At 44.9% G+C, this 21,611-nt stretch overlaps 1 protein-coding gene across 1 annotated transcript in view; it reads left to right on the top strand.

Moving 5' to 3' along the window:
* LOC116643982 (disintegrin and metalloproteinase domain-containing protein 12-like) overlaps positions 1-21,385 on the top strand; it is a 583,570-nt gene extending 562,185 nt beyond the window's left edge. The window contains exons 31-32 of the mRNA XM_032423146.1: positions 16,940-17,073; positions 19,052-21,385. Coding sequence (XP_032279037.1) covers positions 16,940-17,073; positions 19,052-19,112 — 195 coding nt within the window. The 3' untranslated portion in view covers positions 19,113-21,385. The remainder of the gene's footprint in view (positions 1-16,939; positions 17,074-19,051) is intronic.
* Positions 21,386-21,611: the final 226 nt, after the last annotated feature.

The following is a 21,611-nucleotide window of genomic DNA, read 5'->3' as shown; positions in this document are numbered from 1 at the left end:
ATGTATATTTAGGTTTCCACATTATTACAGAGCATCTGTCTCTTCATGACTTTGCTAGTTTTAAGTATTACCATTTCAAAGCTTTGCCAATTTGATATTTAAAAAAATCTCATTTTTTCTGTCTAGCAGTTCCATCACTTACTCAAAGGGGATGTTGATGTTTTCAACAATGAATGTGTCTCTTTTCAGTCCATCAGTTTTTCCTTCATGTATTTTGAAGCTCTGGTGTTTGTGGTACACAGAGTTGAGATTGTTGTGTTTTCTTGGTGAATGGACCCTTTTATCATTATGTCCTAGCCCTCTTTAGTTCTGGTAATTATCTTTGTTCTGAAGTATACTTTATCTCATACTCATATATCCACTTCAGTTTTCTTTTGATTCGTGTTTGTAAGGTGTGTCTTTTCCCACCTTTCTACTCTTACCTTACCTGTGTCATCATATTGAAAATGAGTTTCTCGGAGACCACTTGTAGCTGGGTCATCCATTCTGTCAATCACTGTCTTTTAATAGGTGTGTTTAGATCATTTACTTTTAATGCAATTAAAATGGTGTGTTAGAATTTGTCTACCATTTTAATATTGTTTGTTCCCTCTGATTTTTGTTTATTGTGCTCCTCTTTCCTGAATTCCTATAGGTTAGTTGAACATTTTTTGGAATTCCCTGTTGATTAACCTATAGTGGTTTTGAGATACGTCTTTGTATAGTTTGCCATAGGGCAGGGTTTCTCAACCTCAGCATTGTCAGCATTTGGGGCTGGATAATGCCTTGTTATATGGGACTGTCCTGTGCATTGTAGAATGTTTAGCAGCATCTTGGTTTCTACCAACTAGATGGCAGTTGCACATGGAACCATGTCTCCGAGCATTGCCAGATGCCCCAGGTGGACAAAATCACGTGACTGAAAAACTCCTGCTCTAAAGATTACACTGTATGCGCGTAATTTATCACAGTCTACTAGTATGAGTACGTTATCAATTCAAGTGGAATGTAAAAACATTACCACCTTTGAGATCTCTTTATTCTTCCCCCTTTATCACATAGATGTCTTAAGTGATACCTTTATGTGCATTGAGAACCACTTCAGATGCTATAATTTTGCTTTCAACCATGAAGCAAGACGTGTTTAAAATCAAGTCTTAAAACTTAAGAGTGGTCTGCTACATCTACTCACATATCCACCCTTTCTCATCTTCCATTCCTGATATTCTGAGTTTCTTTTTGTTATCATTTCCTTTCTGTCTGAGAAACATTAGCTATTCTGTTAAAGCAGGTCCACTGGTGACAAGTTCTTTTGGTTCTCCTTCATCCAAAGATGTCTATTTCACCTTTGTTCCTGAAGGATATTTTCCCTGGATATAGAATTCTGGGTTGACTGTTCTTTCAACATTTGAAAAATGTTGTTCCATTTCCTTCTGGCCTCTGTGGCGATGAGGAATCCACCAAAAAGTTCAGCCCACAGTCTCTGTTCCAGGGAAGAGATGTGGCCTGTTACTGTAAGCAGGATTGGGAAGCAGGGATCTGCCATCTCCAGGATGTGGTGACCAGTTGGGGGCGGAGGGGATGGCTTTTTCTGGTACCCACCTGGAACTGGAGTAAGGTCAGGTATGGTCAAGATGTTTCTCCTTACTGAGGCACACTGTTCCCCATCTATTGGCTGCAGACGGAAGGCTTTCCTTGGTCTCCTTTGGCTCTGGTGCCATTAGCATTTCCAGACTGGGAGCCTCTCCAGAGCACAGGCCAAGATATAAAAATGGCAGAAACAAAAATAAGAATTCACTATTGGAAAGTTCCTTGAGTTCTGAGGTCCACAGCCAGTCCATTTATTTTTCTCCAACTTTCAGAGTTTCTGTTGCTTCATGGATTTGCTCCAGACTTTTTTGTTGTAATTTGCAGGAGGTATAGGTTGAAGAGTGCTTATTCCATCTTGTCCAGAGCTCATTTCTTTTTTTATTTCTCTGATTAATGGTACACTTGAACTGCTCTTTATATATCTACTAACCAATGGTGTAACATTAAATTGGCCATCAAAAAAACAAAACAAAACAAAAAAAGCCTTGATTAGTCAGTGATTTCTCTGCTGTAAAAACTCCCACCATGGCCAATTTCAGGCTATCAATGTAATGTCACTAAACAAGGAGTAGAGAATTGGCCGACATGAGCTAGTACCAGCCAGCTCCAGCATATAGCTGCTATTAACTGTATTTGTTCTATGAATTGTTCCTACCTTTGGCCTACGTTTTTCTATTTGAGAGAGAGTTGTTCTTCCCAATTTGTAAGAGTTCATTTTCTTATTAAGAGCATTTACCCTTTTCCAGTAATTTATTGTAAACATTTCCCTAATTTACCTTTTAATTTTATTTATGATATTTTGGGGTATAAAAGGAATTCCAGTTTTACATATTAAATTTATTCACCTTTTGTGTGAATTCTCCCATTTTCTTTGTGTTTGCAAAGTCCCCTTCCATTTCAATATCAGTCAAGATCTACCTCTAGTTTCTTCTGTTTATTTTACTGGCTGTTGAGAGTTCTTTTACAATTGTTTTTCTAGCCTGTCTTGGATTTACAATGGGGGAAGGCAGTGGGCATGTCCTAAACTTTTCTGGGTGATGGACTTACTCGAGAATCTGATGAAAGCTATGAACCTCAGAAAATGCACCAGTACTCAATACTTTGCATGCAAATTTCAGATATCCGCAGAGCCTGCCATCCTCTTCCCTATGGATTCCCCCATGCTGGGGCTTCTGATGTCTCTCTTTAAGCAACTCGCCTATGCACCATGTCAAATTGGGACTGTCTTTAACAGACTATGAGATCTGAGGCAAAATATTTTCACTTGCTAGTATCTTTTTTTCCTCACAGCAGCGAATGCCTACAGAAGTCACTCCCTCAAGATTTCCTTCAAAAACAGCCCCCAAAAAAGGCCTTCATTCTGTTTTATGAAACGAAGGAAATGTTACCCTTTAAACATTAGGAACTGAAAAATCCACATTTCTCACTCCAGGCTGGTGTCTGTCTGGAGCTTTTCCGAGACATATGATACAGATTAGGCTCGCGCTTTCTCTCCCATCGCACATAGAGGACTGAAATTAATTCCATGCAGGTATGGCGAATATTTGGAGGTGGCTCTTACTTGGCAGCATAGATTGAATCCATGGACATCGTGCACTTTCGAGTCCCCATGCCCTGCCCCCCACAACCTGACAAACACACAGCTACGTGGCTAGCCGTGCTTCATTCGTCCAGACTTACCATCCAAACCTTCCAGAAGGAAAACGTTATCGTAGACATGATACATACCTCACATTGAAAGGTTAAAAGTTAGTTCTTTATAGAAAACATTTGATCTTTCCATCAAGTGTTCTATTTGATTTATACAAATCGAGGACGCTTGAATCCGGTCCCTCTCTTGTCCACAGATGTCCCCTTCCTGGGTACCATTTCCTTCGCGATGAAATGACCCTTGGAACGCAAGCTTCTCAACCCAATTCCTCAGCCTCGATCAAGGAAACAAACTTTTGTTTCCTTTTCATCCTGCCAACATTTTAGAGGAAACTTAATGCAGTGTGTTCATCTGGCTGTTAGTTGACTCCTCCCAAGTTCCCCCAGAGCATGAGAGGCAGAAGGCGGGCTTAGGAACAGGATAGTGGAAGGAGGACGGGGGGTCACAGAGGCATGTGACCACCTACAATTGTGTGCTTGTGTCAGCAGGGAGCATCACAGAATGCCACACTCTGTGTGGCATCGACTCTGTCTGAGGGAACACACACTTGGGGGTGTGGGGGGCAAGGTTCAGACCAATCAGCAGACGTTTGCCTCTTTCAGGCCACTTTGGCCACTTTGGAACCACCAGGTGCCTTTTTCTGTGCGTCCTGCTGCCGGGTAGTTCATCTCAGGGTCTGGCAGGAAGTGAAGAGGAAAGAAAGGAAATCTGTGCATGGATCCCAGAAGGCTTTGAGAGCCCTTCTGGAGGTGGTTGTTCTTAAGATACTCTATGTTGTTTTTCTCTGACTACAAAAGTATTAAAAATCATTCACCTTTGTACCCACCCCCCCAAAAAGGGTCATTTCTACCATTATGGTCATTTTTTAAAAATAGAATAATGTGTACTAAGGGGAGAAGATGCAGCACCTAGCAAGTGTGGGTCTTGAGCAGAAGTCTGAAAGGATCTTCTTGGGAAGAAGCCACTTGAGGCGGCAGGCTCCAGCCTGACACCAGGGCCCAGGAGAGGAGGGATGGGCACCTGGCAGTTGAAGAGCTACACAGAATCCAGCAAGAAGATCACTTTTTTTTTTTTTTTTTTTTTTTTTGCTTTTTTAAAGTTTATTTGGAAATGATTGTAGACTCACAAGAACTTGTAAAAATAGTACATAGTTTCTTGAGCCCTCCAATGGTGACATAGCCATAGTACGATCCCAAAACCAAGAAATTAACATTTGGCACACACTATTAATTAGACTACAGACCTTACTCAGTTTTACCTTTTTCTAAACTGCATTTGTGTGTGTGTGTGTGGTTTTTTGCAGTTTTCCTCTGTGTACAGATTCATGTAACACCATGTTCAGGACAGAGAACTGTTCCATCATCATCGATGAACTTTCTACCATCTCTCTATAATCTCACCCATCTTGAACTGATCCAAGAAGATCACTTTCTTGACCACAGACTTTGTTCATGAAGTCAACTGACCTGACTTCCAGGAGGGAGGGAGGCCCTAGAAACACTGGGTGAGCTAGGGACCCCTGGAGGGGAAACATCTGTGTGCTGGTCCCCTATGACATGCTCAAAGTTTCAGGGAAGCATGCAGACCATCACCACAGTGGCCTCGAGCCAGTCCCAGGTAGGCTGGAGAAGGAAGGAGAAGCTGTCCAGGAAGAGGACAGCACCCTGCAGAGTCAGGTCTGAGATGCCAGGAGAGGATCCGAACTGTAGTCGGGAGGAGGAGTCCGGGGAAGGAGCTGGCAGCAGCCCAGTACGCAGACGCCACTCGGGGAAACTGACAAGAGTTTGGACACAGAGCATCTTCCTGTCACATAAGAGAGGGCCTCAAGCCACTAAGCCTGAATTGAACAATGAGGTGTGACCCTCAAAAGACTGGAAGATATGAGGACCACTCATATTCTCAACTGCTAAACATCAGTGTGTATATTTTTGCGCCTAGAAGAGAAGAGGGCCAGATAGGGACAGACTCTTGGGATTTTTCATTAGATTGCTAGGACATATCCACCTGAATTCCTTTATGTAGTTTATTCTGATTAATTGGCTTAATGAATTCACTTAAAGTTTAAGTAAAAATGTGTTCAATGTCACATCTAAGAAATAGATAATTCCGCCCAAAAAGAAAAGAGATTTCTGCTCACAGAAAATTATGTCTAGAGAGGGCTGTGTTAAGTAGCAGCAGATTGAAATGCAATTTTCTGCTGTCAAACTGAAATGTGCCAGGATTCTAAAGGGAGCCTCAGAGGCACCTTCAATTCGTAGCCGGGTCATTCTTCTAAAGAGTGAAAACTTCATGCAGGTGTCGCTCTCTTAGCATTTATCTGTATTTGATTTTGAGATCTGCTCCATAAAATGCCATTTGAACGATACATGCTGATGTGTGGGCATATTTGGCTTAGAGCCGTCTTTGTTTATTTTTTTAAGCCCTTAGTTTCCTGGAAAATGCCAGGAAGTCTTTTCCTCCATGCACTCTTATCAGTGAATTATAATACTGAACTCACTGGCTGAGATTGTTTTTCCAGTCAGATTAGCTTTTTTAGGAAAGTAAGAACCAAAAAAGGACAATTGGATCCATATCTTAAGACTGATTTTTGCTGAATCAAAGTCTTTTCCTAAAAGAGCTGGTAGGCCCATGAGAATATTTGCCAGCCCTATTTCTGGCACTGCTTGTCCGCACGGCAGAAATGTCATCCAAACGGCAATGACAGGATTCATTTCTATTTTTATTCTTATAACCAAATAGTGTAGAAGTGTATTTCTGTGTGCATGTATGTGTCTGAATGTGTTATTTTACTCATTCTGGTATAAGGAGCTTTCTATTTCTATTTTAAATTGCTGTAAAATAGCAAACATTTATTGAACACCAATTACATGGCTGATATTCCTGAGCCAAGCATTTCTGACCATCTCCCAGGGCCTGGGAGCTGATGGTTCCCGCTTGGCCCCATTTTACAGAGGATGGAACAAGGCACAGTGAGGCCAAACAGCTTGTGTAGGAAGGCTCCCAGAGGTGGGAAAGCCACGTTTGCTGCCTGCAGTCTGCGACAGATGGGTGGCTAGAGAGGAGGGAGGCAGAGGCTGTTCGGGTTGAAGACGGTCATGGTTAGCATAGTTCACACCACTGACCCCCTCAGCCGTGTTGGACTCATCTTTGCCCCCATTTCCTACAGCCATACCAGGACCTTCTGGCGTCCTGTAGAGGCTTCCGTCTGTAACAAGAGAATCCTACATTTCTCTTTTCTTTTGCTTGCAACGTGTGCAAGCCTGCTCCGGTTCTTCTTGTCCTAACTGATCTCTCCTGGAGCCAGGCCTTGTTCGGAACCAGAGCGGTCCTGGAGCTGCATTTTGAATACGAAGAAGGCTGCGTGCATTTTCTGCAGAGGTGGAGAGGTTTGGTTCCGTGTTTCTGACAGGACATTTCTCCCCATCAACACCTTGTCTGTGTCTGCGGAACATACTACAAACCATGTTTTGTAAAACGAGACCAGCTCATCTTGTACAGTCTCTGCTGACAGAGAAGGTTCCAGAGCGGCCCAACTTTGCTTCAGTGGCCTGGGGAGGTGGGGGGGAGGAAGGTCTGTTTCAAGGAGCCCCAAACTCCCCGCCCTCCCCAGCCCCACAGAGAGGGTGCTGAACAATTCCATCCCCCCACCTCCCTGGCTGTGATTGGAAAACAACAGCTACCCGTTCCCAAATGCTTTAGGATATAGATGTGAGCCAAACAAATTAATTTGGACTTGGAGGCTGAGCCCTGACTCTCCAAGTCCTCTTCAACAGAATGAACTCAGCATTCAAATGAATAAGGACTTGTACCCTTCTGGCCTGTGTGGGTGTCCGGTATTTAAACCAGCGCTCACAGGGTCTGGAAATCTGATGATTTAGGTCCTTTCTCATCAGAAATGCCAGTGAGTAATGAGAAGAGGAAATCCATTTGTCAAGATGTTCTCCCAAGGAAGTGAGATGAAATACGACGAAACTGATCTTTCTAAAAGCTTTCATTATGGCAGGCAACCCAAAAGCTAATCGTTGAGCACAAGTGCTGGAAAATGTCCCCCACCCAACACCACCCGCCGGCCCCCCACCCGTGCCTGCTCGCTGCTTCCAAATTTTCTCCTTTTGCCCAGATGCTGTCCAAGACTGCCTCCTGTCTGACCTTTTCCGCAGTCCCCCCACGAGCCTCCACGCTCACCTGCTGCCTCGGCCCGGGGTTACCCTGATGCATGTTCTGCCCCATGTCCGGAGGCACAGACCGGGTCATGCATCTCCAGGCACACCCACGTCCAGTCGTACCTTGAACATAGATGTGAGGGGAATATGCTGAATGGATGTGAATTTTAAGTAGTAAAAAAGAAGCCTTGTCACAGTATCGATTATTCCCCTGGGGCCACCACGCTCCATGAGTCATGAGTTCATAAAACTTTGAGTCCCTTCCTCCTGTAAATCTGAAATGTAGCCACCAAGGTCTTGGACTCCTGCTGACCTCCCCCTGCCACCTGCCCAGTACTTCCAGGAATCTTAACTGAAATTTCTTTGGTTTCTATATCCTATACCAGTTATTCATGTGACAAACCCGTGTGATGTCTCTAAAAACACTTATTACCTGTGGAAGCCCCTGTATCTCTCTGGAGAGAAGTAACTGCAGAGGGAAGCCATTCAAATGATAACAGTATTCTAAGCGGTGTTTGTTTTCCACTCATTTAGAAAGTTACGAGAAGCAGGTAAGCTGTACATGAAAAAATGGTGCCTATTTTACCCTTTATGTTTTGTAATAGGTCATGTGTGCCCATAATTACACATTCCAACAGAACAGAGGGTTACTTAGAAAACAATTGGTCTCCCTCCCACCTCTGCCACCAGGCTTCTTTTGCCAGAAGCAAGCATGGTTCCTAGGCTTTTGTAAACTACAACTTGGAATACAGGCTAAAGCCTCATTTCCACTTTGTCTCTCTCTGGAGAGAGAGATTATCGAAAATTTGGAAATTTTTGAACATGCAAAATTGGAGAAAAGAGTACAATGAAACACCGTCTGCCCAACACCCGCCTTAAGCACCTGCTGGCTTGCTGGCAATCTTGTTTCCTCTTGGATTCTTGTTCGGAACTCAAATGCAGCCCACCCTGGAGTCTCTGGCACTCTGGTTATGCCCAATCGGTGATACGGGGGGTCCACCTCGTTCTTTTGGCTACTTCGTGTTCGTTGTGGAGCCATCCCATAAATTATTTAACCTGTCCCTTACTGAGGGCCACGTGGGTTGTATCCAGTCATTTGCTGCATCAAACAGGTGTGTCCTCGCCCGGGGACCTCGGGGCCGTGGAGAGGATGTCTGTGGGGTGACGTCCCGGGACCACGATGGCTGTCCAAAAGCTGATCTGATTAGGTGGAACAGCCTGGAAAGGAGTCCTGCTGACTTCTACTCCCCAACTCTCCCACCGACACGGTGTTCAGAGTTCGCTTGTCTTTGTTCATATGATGGGTAAAAAAAAATAAATGGTATCTACATTTCTCTTCCCATAAATGATGCAGAACATCTTTTCAAAGGTTTAAGATCCGTTTGTGGGTTTTTTTTTTTCCTTTTTCATAAACTGTCTTTTTGTCTCCTCTGCCATCTCATTGTCCTTTTAGAAAGGCCTGCCTGCACAAAGAATACAAAAGTTTTTGTCTCATTCTTTCATGATTTTTTTACACTGAAATATTTGATCCATCTGCCATTGATGTTGGTGTATAAAATGAAGTAGGAATCCAACTCCCTTTTTCTAGAAGGCCACCTGAGTAATCCTCAACCCCGTTTCTTGAGTCTGTATGCTGGTTTGTCCCTTCCTGGCCTGTGTTTTTTTAGCGTTCTCTGGCTGCTCGGCAGCCCCAGCCCACCCACAGGAGCTGGCGGGGGGCTTATATGTGATGCGGCCTCCTGGTCCCCGCCCTTCAGCCACAGAAGTGCTACCTTAGTCCCCCCAGCACATGCCAGACAGCGCACCTGCCTCACTGGGCTTCGTGGTCATTACATGAAAATATCTAATATCATTAGCCTGCTGTGTAATGAGTCTCTGCTAAGTGATAGCTATTCATTTTTCTAATGTATTCTTTTCTCCTTTATCATTTCGCTTCATCCTTAGGTTTATTTCTCTAACTTCTTAGACCCTTACTTCATTTCTGTTCATACTTCACTATTTTATGCATACATTATCAACTAAGCACAGGAGTCTAGGAATTTCCCTCCAAACACTGCATTATCCATGCTCACTGGTTCTGATTTGTACTGTTCTCAATATTTATATTTTTAAAATCACCTACACTTCCCCTTGTGTTTTTTTTCTTTGGCCCAAAGGTTGAAATTATTTTCCTTTTTGTTGTCATGAGTTCTTAAGATGTTTAAAACACACAAGAGTGAAAATAATCTAGAACTCACCACATTTGCACTACACGACACAGAAACAACCCATTGTTATCTCCATGTTCTTCTATGTGCCTATTTAAATCTCAGATACGTGACATGCACAGTTTCCTTTTGGGAAAAAAAAAAAAAAAGGAAAAACAAAGCAGTCCAGACAAAGTCACTGTGACTACCTCAGATACAATCACTTTTAAAGGTTGGTATTAATTTTTCTATAGAACCTTTTCAATATCTTCACATAGATATATATCCGATGAGTATATAATATGCTGTGTTTTTCAATTTACATAAATGGTATCAAATTACAGTTGGCCTCACACAGTTTGCACTTACATTCACCTGTGTTTTACTTTTTTTTTTTATTGAAGGACAGCTGACACAGAATGCGACATTAGTCTCGGGTGCACAACACAGGGCTCCGACCGCTGCGTACGTGAGCTGGGCTCACGAGCGTCGCTCCCAGCTGGTACCATACGCCGCCGTTACAAGAGCGTTGACTGTATTGTGTGTGCTGTGCCTTTCATCCCCGTGCTTTATTCACTCCATTACTGGAAGCCTGTACCCGCCGCTCCTTCACCCCTTTCTGCCCATTCTCCTCCCTCTCCCCCCACTGGCAGCCACCAGTTTTGTTCTCTGTATTTACGGATTGGTTTCTGCTTTATTTGTTCATTTGTTTGTTTTTTTTTATTACACGTTTAGATTCCACAGGTGAAATCATAGGGTATTTGTCTTCTCTGTCTTATTTCGCTTCGTAGAGTACCCTCTAGGATCTCATTCTTTTTTATGGCTGACTAATATTCCATTGTACATCTGTACTGCACCTTCTTTATCCATCCATCGGTCGATGGACACTGGGCTGCTTCCATGTCTTGGCTACTGTAAATACTGCTGCCATAAACATAGGGGTGCATATATCTTTGCAAATTAGTGTTTTCATTTTCTTTGGGTAAATGCCCAGTAGGAGAATTACTGAATCATGTATCTATTTTAATGTCAAGGAACTTCCATACTGCTTTCCACAGTGACTGCACCCACTTACATTCTCACCAACAGTACATGAGGGTTCCTTTTTCTCCACATCCTCACCAACACTTGTTACTGCTTATCTTTCAGATACTAGCCATTCTGATGTGTGAGGTGGTATCTCACTGTGGTTTTGATTTGCATTTCCCTGATGATCAGTGATGTGGAGCATCTTTTCATGTGTCTGTTGGTCATCTATAGGTCTTCTTTGGAAAAATGTCTATTCAGGTCCTCTGCCCATGTTTTTTTTAAATATTTTATTTACTTATTTGACAGAGAGAGAGACAGCGAGAGAGGGAACACAAGCAGGGGGAGTGGGAGAAGGAGAAGCAGGCTTTCCGCAGAGCAGGGAGCCCGATGCGGGGCTCGATCCCAGGACCCTGGGACCATGACCTGAGCCGAAGGCAGACGCTTAACGACTGAGCCACCCAGGTGCCCCACACTGCCCATGTTTTAATTGGATTTTTTTTTTTTTGTCTTGAGTTGTGCAAGTTCTTTATATATTTTGGATATTAGCTCCTCATTGGATCTGTCATTTGCAAATATCTTCTCCCATTCAGTAGCTTGCCTTTTTGTTTTGTTCATTCCTTTGCTGTACAAAGATTCTGCATTTGGGTGTAGTCCCAATAGTTGACTCTTGTTTCCCTTGCCTAAGAAGACATATCTAGAAAAATGTTGCTAAAGCTGATGTCAAAAAGATTACTGCCTATGGTCTCTTCTGGGAGTTTTATGATCTCAGGTCTCACATTTAGGTCTATAATCTATTTTGAGTTTATTTTTGCGTGTAGTGTAAGAAAGTGGTCCAGTTTTCCCAGCACCATTTACTAAAGACACTTGTTTCCCCATTGTATATTCTTGCCTCCTTTGTCATAGATTGACCAGATAAGCATGAGTTTATTTCTCAGCATTCTGTTCTGTTCTATTGTTCAGTGTGTCCGTTTTGCACCAGTACCATACTGTTTTGGTCATTATAGCTTGGTCGTATATTTTAAGATCTGGGCTTGTGATACCTCCAGCTTCGTTCTTCTTTCTTTGAAGGTTGCTTTGGCTAATGGGGCCTTCTGTGGTTCCATACAAATGTTACTATTATCTGTTTTAGTTTGTGAAAAGTGTTGTTGGTATTTTGCTAGGAATTGCATTGAATCTGTAGATTGCTTTGGGCATTAGGGACATTTTAATAATATTAATTCTTCCAATCCACGAACATGGAATATCTTTCCATTTGTTTGTGTCGTCTTCAATTTCTTTCATCAGTGTTTTATAGTTTTCAGAGTACAGGTCTTTCACCTCCTTGGTTAAGTGTATTCTTAGGTATTTTATTCTTTTTGGTGCAATTATGTTTTATTTACTTTTTCTTTCTAGAAATTTTCCTTATTATTCAAATATGTTGACTTGTCTTCTATTTCCTTAAACACAGAAAATGTGTTCAAATAATTCCATAATCTGAAGTCTTTGGGTATTTACTCCTGAGGTTTCTTTCACAATTCCTTGCTTCTTTGTGTGCTTGGTAATTCTGTACCATGAGCTGCTCGTTTTTCTGGAAAATTATCTAGAAAACCATCTGGGAGTTCTCTGAGATCTAGGATGAAGGTGTGACCCTCCAAAGAGGATATATTTTGTCTCTGCCTGGCGCCTGGAGGCAGTGCTAGTTTGAGACTCCTCTAAATGGCTTGACCTTATTGAGCCACTGAGGTGATGTGATCTCAGCTTCAGGTCCTCAAGTGCAATTTGTGGTTAGAGGTTTATTTTCCTACATTGGTCTGCCTAACACCAAGGGAACTCTCCTTACAGTTTCCTAGTGCTTCTAGAACATTTTTACCTGAGGTATAGTTCTTTGTAGAGCCCGGCTTTATTGAGGAGAGGTTGGGAAGGGAAGGGGATAGTCTCCTATTAAACTTGGGCTGGTGCTGACCTTGGACTCCTATCTCCCTCACCATAAAAGGATATAAAAACCAAAACTTAGGTTTCCCGAATTTGCCAAATGGCTTCTCAGCTTCAGCGTACTACCCACCTCTGCAGGCTGCTTCTTGCAGTGAGATGTTGACCTGGTATATCTTGCCATCTTGCAGCTCTTTGTTGCTTTACACCTGGGCTTCCTCTGTCTGCCCTGGACAAATCAGAAGCTGTTTTTTTCTGCCCTTTTGAGTGATATGATTTGGTCTCCTTGCTGTCCAGTACCTTCAATCGGTTGTGTCTTACTATTGAGGAGTCGAATTTATGTCTACCAGGGAAACGGTGCCCTTCTAATCCATAGATTTTGACCCTCTTTATTTCAGGGAAGTTTTTATAAAATAAATGTGGGTATTTCTTCTATCTTTACTCAGATCCCTTAAGTGACACCATGTTGTGTCACCTTTGCTGTGGTCTTTTACTGTGGAACTTGTCATCTCCCTCAGCTAGGACCCTCACAGCCCTGTGTTCGGTACTGTTTTCATCCTTGGTTTTCATGGTTTTATTTGAGTTTTGCTGCCTCTGTTTTTCATTTCTGCAGATAGACATTTTTGCAGGGTGGGTTCTTCGCTTGCCTTCCTTTTTCTAGGGTGCCCAACTCCTCCTTAAATGTGGACAGTTCTTCCTGGAAAACCAGTCACCAGACAGCTGGGGGAAGGGCCAGACCAGTGCTCAAGGCTCTGAGGGAAGAGGGGTCTGGCCTTCCCTGCTCCCAGCAAGGACTCTGTGGGCCCTGGCCCTGCTCCAGGCTGGCACGGGTGGCTGGGCCTGTCTACGCTGCTGCTTGTTCAGCCCGGACATAGCATGGTATCTGCTTACTCCTCACACCTGTTTCAAGCAAGGGGGGCTGGATTTCCCCTCTCCACTGTCAGGCTGGCCATGGCAGGCATTCTCTCCCTTCTCATGACCTTTCTTCACCCTGGCCTGCTGGACACTTTGCCTCCTTTTTATATGTTTGTTTGGGGTTGTAAATTTTTTCTCAAAGATAGAGTATTACTCCTTTATGTGCATTTTCTGTACTGTTTTCAGGTAGTCTCAGAAAGAAGGGTCAAGGTCATCTTACAGACAGGTGTTAGTGTGTTCTTTTAAGAGAGCCGATGTGTCAAGACCTCTGCTTTTTTGAAGCAACAATAAAAAGAAATTGCCGCATTTCCCTGAGAACTGGTTATCCTTGGAGTTCTCTTGAAGCGTATTCCTCACAGAGCCAGACAGAGGCTGAGTGTGGGTGGTGAGGCTGATGGCACCCCGGCCTTGCGTGGCCCGTCGGGGATACCCGAGGTGTTGCTGGCATTTTCCCGTGAAAACATCTGATCTTCCTGTGGAGAGGTCTCTGATAAGCAGGACGCATTTACTCTCGCTTACACAGAAGTAAATAATGGTTGATGGTGGTGGTGAAGGCAGAGGACTCTATTTGGATTTAAAAATGTATTCTCAACCCTCTAAAAACTTTGAACTATGCAACTGCTGCTAAAACGTGAGCAGAACATGGACAAATGGGACAGTTCTATGTAATGGTGGATCTCGATTTTCCTCCAATATCTGGAAGTTGAAAAGGGAGAGAGATGGGGGTCTGAATTCCTGATTTTAATCGGTCTACAGGAATATTTATTGAGTATGAACAATCTGGCCTGGAGTCCTTTCTCCACTCCATTCTGAGGACTCTTTGTGGCCAGGCTGGACTTTTCTTGGAAACCGAGGTTTACAAAGGCAGCATGAAAAGCGATGTCTGACAGGGTGTGTAGGACTCTTGCCCCTTCCTGCAAGGTCATGGCCTGTGCAGCTAGGGTTTCCTCCCACCTGTTTGTAGGCTTCCCATCGCCATGCCTGATATCTGAGAAGGGAGGATGCATCATCTTTCACTAACTTCACATTCGGGTCTGGCAGGAAGTAGACATGTCAACCTAGGCAGCATCTGCGAGTGTGACCGGTTTCACAGTGGATCGGTGCCTTGCGGATCCCAGGGTTTGATGTCAGAACTTTCGATCAGCATTTCCATGGTTTGGGCTTTGGTCACTATGGTGACCGTACAATTTATCCTTTAAACCAGGACATAGCTGAGAGAGTGGTGATTAATAATTAAACAGGGCCATAAACATAAATTGCGAATGTCCCAAACAAACTAGAATGAATGGCCAAGCTACCTATCTCCTGAGTTTCCGTGATAAATCCAAACATATTATGATACATTATAACAGGGATCTCACTTTTTCTCCACTGCAATAAAAACCTGACATTATCTTTATTACCAAGACCAGATACTTATTCATTCTTAGCAGCAAAACTAGTATCATTTAGTAATGAATCATTTAAACCTCAAAGCCTTTCAGTTTTATAGGTGCACACATTCATTTTTACATCACACACTAATATCTTGCTCATAGTCTTCTGCCCTCTTCCAGGAAATGGAGCTTGATTTACTCCCATAGTTTATTACCCAAAGTTTGCTGGTAGGATTGCGGTACCTTTAGATGGTAAATTCGCTCCCCAATAGCTGTAGGATAGCTTACACATACTCATTGGACACTGTGAGCCAGGACCTGCACAGAGAGCTTTCCAGATAATAGCTCCGTCCTCACATCAACCTCCTGAGGAAGGTCCTGTTAGCACCCCCTCTACAACTTAGAGGCTCAGTAACCCTTGTGTTTGTGCAGAGCCTGGTTGAATATCCAAACAGCCCGTCCTCAGTACACAGCCTCACAGGCACATTAGATGGTCTTTATGCCTACTTAAGGCATTTGCTCTATGTTGTTTCCTTTAATAAGAACTGGTATAGAAATGTCTCTTTGAAGTCTGTCCCTTGGTCAGTGGCCCGTTGCTCGTTGTTTCAACTTGGCATATTTTCCATACAGCTGTGGTTTCCAGACTTGCTTCCTCTGCTTACAAAGATATGTTCAATGGTGATTATACACGTTTGTGTTCTTTCAACTGAGCTCCATTTGCGGAGGAAATGTAATTTTAGTGGGGTAAGTACTGTGAGAAATTCAAGTCAAGTGTTTCAAAATCCTCTTGAGTGGTCTTGGAAGTATGGAATAGTGCGTCCTGTGCCAGTGAGGTAGATCATCTTCTTATTAGGACATCCTGTCTTCCTTGAGGTTTTGGCGCCATTTCCTACAGACTTGCCCTGCATTCGTGAGGGCTTCTAGGCTCCAAGGACCAGAGAAGGCAGTGTCTTGGCACCTGTGTTCACCGTGGGCCAAGAGGAGAACACGGTCAACACTTAACTGACTTCCCACCCCAGGTCCCCCTCTGCACCCCCTCTTCTTAGGGTAGCTGGGGGAGGGGTCCCTGAAACAAGTGACTTGTGGTTTTACTGTTGTTTGTTGCTTTTTTTTTTAAGATTTTATTTATTAGAGCACAAGCAGGGGGAGTAGCAGAGGGAGAGGGAGAAGCAGACTCCCTGCTGAGCAGGGAGCCCGATGCGGGACTCGATCCCAGGACCCCAGGATCATGACCTGAGCCGAAGGCAAATGCTTAACCTACTGAGTCCCTCAGGCACCCTCCTGTGCATCATTTTATGTAGTCTACATAACAATGCTCTGAGATAGGCCCTTTTATCTCCCATAAAGGAGAAATTGAGGTTTAAGCCTATCAAGTGACCGGCACAGTCCCAAGGCATTCGTCTTTAGATAAAGCCCAGTGTAGAATCACTCCCAAGTTCAAGCTCTGGTCCATGTGACCTTTCCATTAGCTTCCTTAGAGAGTTACACTTGTCCCTCAAAACACGTTCTTTGGTTTTCTTCCTGGTTGTCATTTTCTATGTGAGTTTGTGATTCTTTGATTCTAAGTATTTTGGTAGAAGAATTTTGGTGCATTTCACTCAGCCATCTGGATCATCACTGGGTATATGGACACCACAGTGGTGGAGGAAAGATGATTACTTGTGTTGGCAAATTCATTCACAGTTGAAGGAATTCTGTTACACAATTCTGGAAGATTAGGATTTTTACCAACCTCTCAATTTTAGGCCTTTACAAATCGAAAGGAAGCTTAAAGACACAGGAAAGCTTACATCCTCCAGGTGGCACTGGCCCAGAAATGCCAGTGTCCACTGTGTCCCAAGACCTGTGGCCAGTGTGCCATCTGGAGCCCCTCCTTTGAGTGTAACTATGTGAGCCTATTGAGACACCTGTTAAATGTTAGAGAAAATGTTGGCAAGAAGATTAACAAAGGTCAACCAGCTTGTATGGCGAGAGGATGCGTTCAGAAAGTTTGCTCCGGACGTGAAAACTGTACAGCCTAGCAGCTGGCCCCAGTCTCCAGCTCCTGCCACTTTGCAGGGGACTCTGGTGGCTCCTGAGGTCAGGTTCTGGTCACAGCTCACAGAGATGGGCGATCACACATAATCTTGTGGTTTGTTGCAGGGAACGCGTAAGCCAAACCCTCCTCAGAAGCCTCTGCCTGCAGATCCTTTGAGCAAGACCAGCCGGCTCGCCAGCGCCGCAGCCAGGACCCCGGGACAGCAGGAGGCTGAGCGGCTGCACCTGGTGCCCCTCAGGTCGGTGTAACAGCCCCGCCCATCGCCTTCTCCCCAGAACCGTGTGGGGCAGCCGCACCGGCCTGTCAGGACGCGGGCCCAGTAGTCTCAGGCCAGGCTTCCTATACCCCAGTACCTGGGAACAGCATAAAAGAGCTGCCGAAGCAGACAGGAGCATTAGCAGGAGGCAGTCACAAGCCTATACTCCCCGGGATCACCCAGGGGCTCTTGGCAAGAGCCCCAGTGTCCCAAGAGAAACCAGGATCAAGTAGCCCTAGGTCGTGTGTCTGGGAAAGCAGTGACTCTTGAGATGGGCCAACCCCATCCCCCAAAAAGATGAAGACGAACAGCCTCAAAGTGCTGTGATCCTATGAAGACTGAACATACCTCCAAAACCATCGGAAACCTTCATAAACTCTGCCCCATCCCCGGGGGCCTGAGAAAGGAGGTGAGGTGTGTCGGGGGGAGTCACATATGAATGAGGGAGGTGAGGTGAGGAGTTAGTTCCTGAACACTTGGTACAATGGGGAGCTTCTCCATCCAACTAACAAAAGGAATCTCCTTTTCGGGACTGTTCCCCAGCCGTGGCCATCGCTTACCCTATCCCACAGGATGAGGAAGGTAGACTCCTGACCCAGGGAGGTGCGCCGGCTCTGTGCCGGGGCTGGTCCATGCTGGTTTTCGAGAGCCATTCAATTTCCAGGAATCTTGCAAGCTAGGTGTTAAACCGAGCCACTATTACATAAACGCCTACTGAGACAAGTTATGTGAAAAACATAAAAGCCTCAAAACCCCTTTTTTACCTTTTTCCGTTACCTATGTTCTGGAGGTTACACACAGCTATTTCTGTATGGCGGAAATGCCATGGAAGGTGGCCGGCTCACACAGCCGGAGGATTTACACCCTGGAAACAGACAAAGGCTACAGGTTGGCCCCCCTCGCTCCCCACAATGGGTAGGTTAAACCCGCAGCCAAAACACCCTTCTGACACACATACCCCCTTGGCAGGAAGCTTGCTGTAGGAGCTCGAAAGAACCAAAGGTAGGCTGTTGGCCAGGCCCTGGGCTCAGTAATTCAGTGTCTCCAGCGGGGAAGACACACGTTCGTGATGTCATTACAGCTTTTGGGAAAAATGTTTGGCCTGTGAGAGAGCGAGCGGCCTCATAAATCCCAGAGATAACACGGGTCAAGGGGGCAGAACAGTGGTTTCATTCCCGACTGCATAAATACAGAAAGATTGCAGAGCATCCTAATTATTTCACTGTGGTTTGTATGCCGGTCTTAAAGTTACTTTTCTTGTTCAAAAGAAAAAGCGCTGCTTTACACGGACCCGAGGGGAGGGCGCTCTTTTCAAACGCCATCAAGCCGCGGCCTGTCGTCCCCTCTGCCGGCCCGACACCGGTGCGAGCTGGTGTTGGTCTTGCTCTCGAAGGAGAAGAATTCGTTTTTGAGGGATCCCACGTGCCCCGGCTCTGCTCCCCAGACGTGCCCGGGCTGATCCGGTTGCCGAAACGACACACCCCGTCAGTGTAGACGCACGCGGGATGGGGACCACTTAGGGCCCCAAATGCCAAGTCGCTCGGGGGCTCTTCCCGTTGATGACAGCCCCACGGACACGCACAGCTACGATGCGTGTGCGGAGTTCAGGGAAACTCTTCACTAAAATGTGTCTCCTCTAGGTTTTGCTTTTTCTCACGTGGCTCCTAGAAGAGGTTCGATGACCTACGTGGCTCCCATTTTTTCTAGCGAGTGGGCACGGCTCTAGAGGCAGCTCGTGGAGAGGAGGTGGGGCTCTGGCGAGGGTTCCTCTAGTGGCCAGGGGCATAAGCCACCAGCAGTCTCCCCGAGGGGACCCGCAACCCAGCACCGGGGGTGGGGGCTGATCCTGAAGGCCCAGCCCAGGGCAGGGAAAGACCCCGACCGCAGACGTCTGCACCCGCAGAAGCCGCTCTCAGGGGTCCGCCTACAACTGTTACAGTTTTGTTTTCTCTTGCCGCAGACCCACTCCTAAACACCCCCATCAAGCGCCCAGACCCCCCCACGCCGCCTACACCAAGTGAGAAGCAAGTCGACACCTTTTTTCCGACAGTGAAGACAGAAGTTTGCACTATCGTTCAACTCCAGTTGGAGTTCGTTTTTTGTACCAACTTTTAGAATTTTTTTTTAAATGTTTAAAACACCATTATTCTCCGAACTTTGAGCTACTGCCGCCGGTGCTGTGCTATGGTGCTCTGTGTACTTGCTCAGGTACTTGTAAATTATTAATTTATGCGAAATGCTGGCTACAGCGCGGTGCGCTGCGGGAGGCATTTTTACCATCACTGAGTTTTCCATGGAAGGAAGGCTTGTGTGCTTTCAATAGTTTAGTGAACTTGAAATATCATGCTTTATGGGATTCTGGACAGGAGGTTGACTTTTTGATCGAGGCTTTGTTGGCAGAACGGTTCCCCAACTATCCACGGCTGTGGTTATGGCGCAGACCCAGCTCCGGAGACCCCAGGTAGAACCTTGAGTGATTCTCTGGAACCCCTGATCTCAGCCCAGAGCCAGGGGCTTCAAGTCCAGGCTGGGCTGGGCTTTCTGTGAGCCCCTGGGCCTCAGCCACCAGCAGCCACACCTTGAAGCTCCAGGATAAGGAAGGCAGGCTCTGGCTTCTGACCAGGACGGTCTGGAGAGAACCTGAGTAGCAGAGAGGAATTTTAAGGTGTGGCCACACCAGGGCAGAAACTTGACCTTGAGCTCGCAGGCTGTGAGCACATTTGAAGAGCAGGCCAAGACCGTTGCTTTACAGAAACACTGCCCTTCCCACCATGCTGGCCTCGGCACCTTATTTAGATGGGGAAGGGGGGTGTTTGTACAAGCAGGCTACCGCCCAGACACTGCAAACCTCCGGCCCCCTGTACTGTTTGGAGCTAAGCAAATCACAGTACAATGATTCTGTGTTCAGACAGATAGAGGAGGCTATCCATGGGATCATAACTATTTTCAGATGTGAACCAGTAACCAGATCTAGTGAATCAATGCTGTAGATAAAAATTAGGCAGACTCCCTATGCCCACAAAAACTACAACCAAATGGAACCCCGTGTGGCAGGCGGAGTCTGCCATCCAAGTTACTAGTCAGTTATTTAGGGGGCATTCTATGTTCCCAGCTTGGCTGTGGGAATCTCTGAAAGATATTTTTAGCATAAGATCTGAATCCTTTTTTTAAACCCTCACAACCTACCTGTTGAGCGTTGCAGAATGTGATAAGGAAATCAATTTCCTAATCCTAAATATTCATGAAATGCGGTCTTGGGTAGCAGCCCCTTCAACCTTTTACTCTTCCAATGTCTGACTGGGGAGCCGTTTTCACAAGGAGATCTTGAGCTGCCTGTACTAATGGCATGAAAATTACAAAAACACTCAGACAAGGTAAAATGCCATCATGCCTCTGCCTTCTAGTAGGGTCACATGGGACTCGTTTTCACATTAGAAGGCAGTTGACAACAGTTCCGTAATTCACTCTGAGTGTTTTATGATAAAGACTTCAGCTGGGGTCATTTCAATGGTTTTCCTATGCCTTGAAGCAGAGACAAAATATACCAAGAATCGGTTTGCCTTCCGGAAAACAAGACTGCATTGAACTCTCCCGGTGTCCTCCACTGTATCTAGGCAACACAGTATTCATGATCGCAGATAAACTAAATAAATCCACGTCACAAACACACAAAAGGGAGCCCAGTTCTGCTACATTCCATCATACAATTATTAATTTCGTGAAAAGGCAAAGCCATGTTAGAAAGTCTTACGTTGTTGAATACCTACAGAATTACTGTAACTGAGAGTACGTTCGGCAACCATATCAAGGCCCAAACACGTGCTGTTGAAAAGTTTACAGAATTTTTATGGTGCATTATGTGGGTATTATCTTTACAGATGCCCAGATCTTTAGCTCTGTCATTTTAGCCCCTCCTCCTGTTGTGAGGAAGAGGATGTGAAGTTTGTCTTTTGTCTTTTTTTTTTTTTTTAAATCCTTAGCTAGAATTCCTGTGCTTCCATTTCAGAGAACCAGGAATATTTTGGTATTAAAAAAGGTTAACGCTGTGATCTTACACCATGTCATCAATGGCCATTTAGGGGCTGCAGCGGATGACACATTCCTATCTCTACAGTACAGATTGCATTTACAGAGCCTTGCAAGTTATTTATTTCTGGATAAGAACATGTTTAAACCTAACATCCCCTGACCAATATGCAGATAGATATTAAAGGAACAATACTTCCAAGATGCAGAACCTATCAAATGAAGCATTTTAGCAATAAGCTCCATTTTAATATAACTTAGGAAAAGAGCCAGGGTTTTTTTTTGGGGGGGGGGGGGGAGGTGTACCTCTCCCTTTTTATATCGTTATAGATGTGAAAACAAAAAAATCAATACTTATATTTCCATGGCAGTCTATTTTTAATATTTTTAAAGGTCCTATAGGCGTGCATAAGGGTTGGTTTGAGTTAATAAGGCCATCACTGAGAAATTTAACATGTCTAGACCCAAAATAGGCCCTGAGGGTAGTCACTTTT

The sequence above is a fragment of the Phoca vitulina genome, unplaced genomic scaffold (genome assembly GCF_004348235.1).
Source record: "Phoca vitulina isolate PV1807 unplaced genomic scaffold, GSC_HSeal_1.0 scaffold28, whole genome shotgun sequence".
Lineage (NCBI taxonomy): Eukaryota > Metazoa > Chordata > Mammalia > Carnivora > Phocidae > Phoca > Phoca vitulina.
The sequence above is the reverse complement of the archived record's forward strand: the minus strand, read 5'-3'. Positions and strand labels throughout refer to the sequence as shown.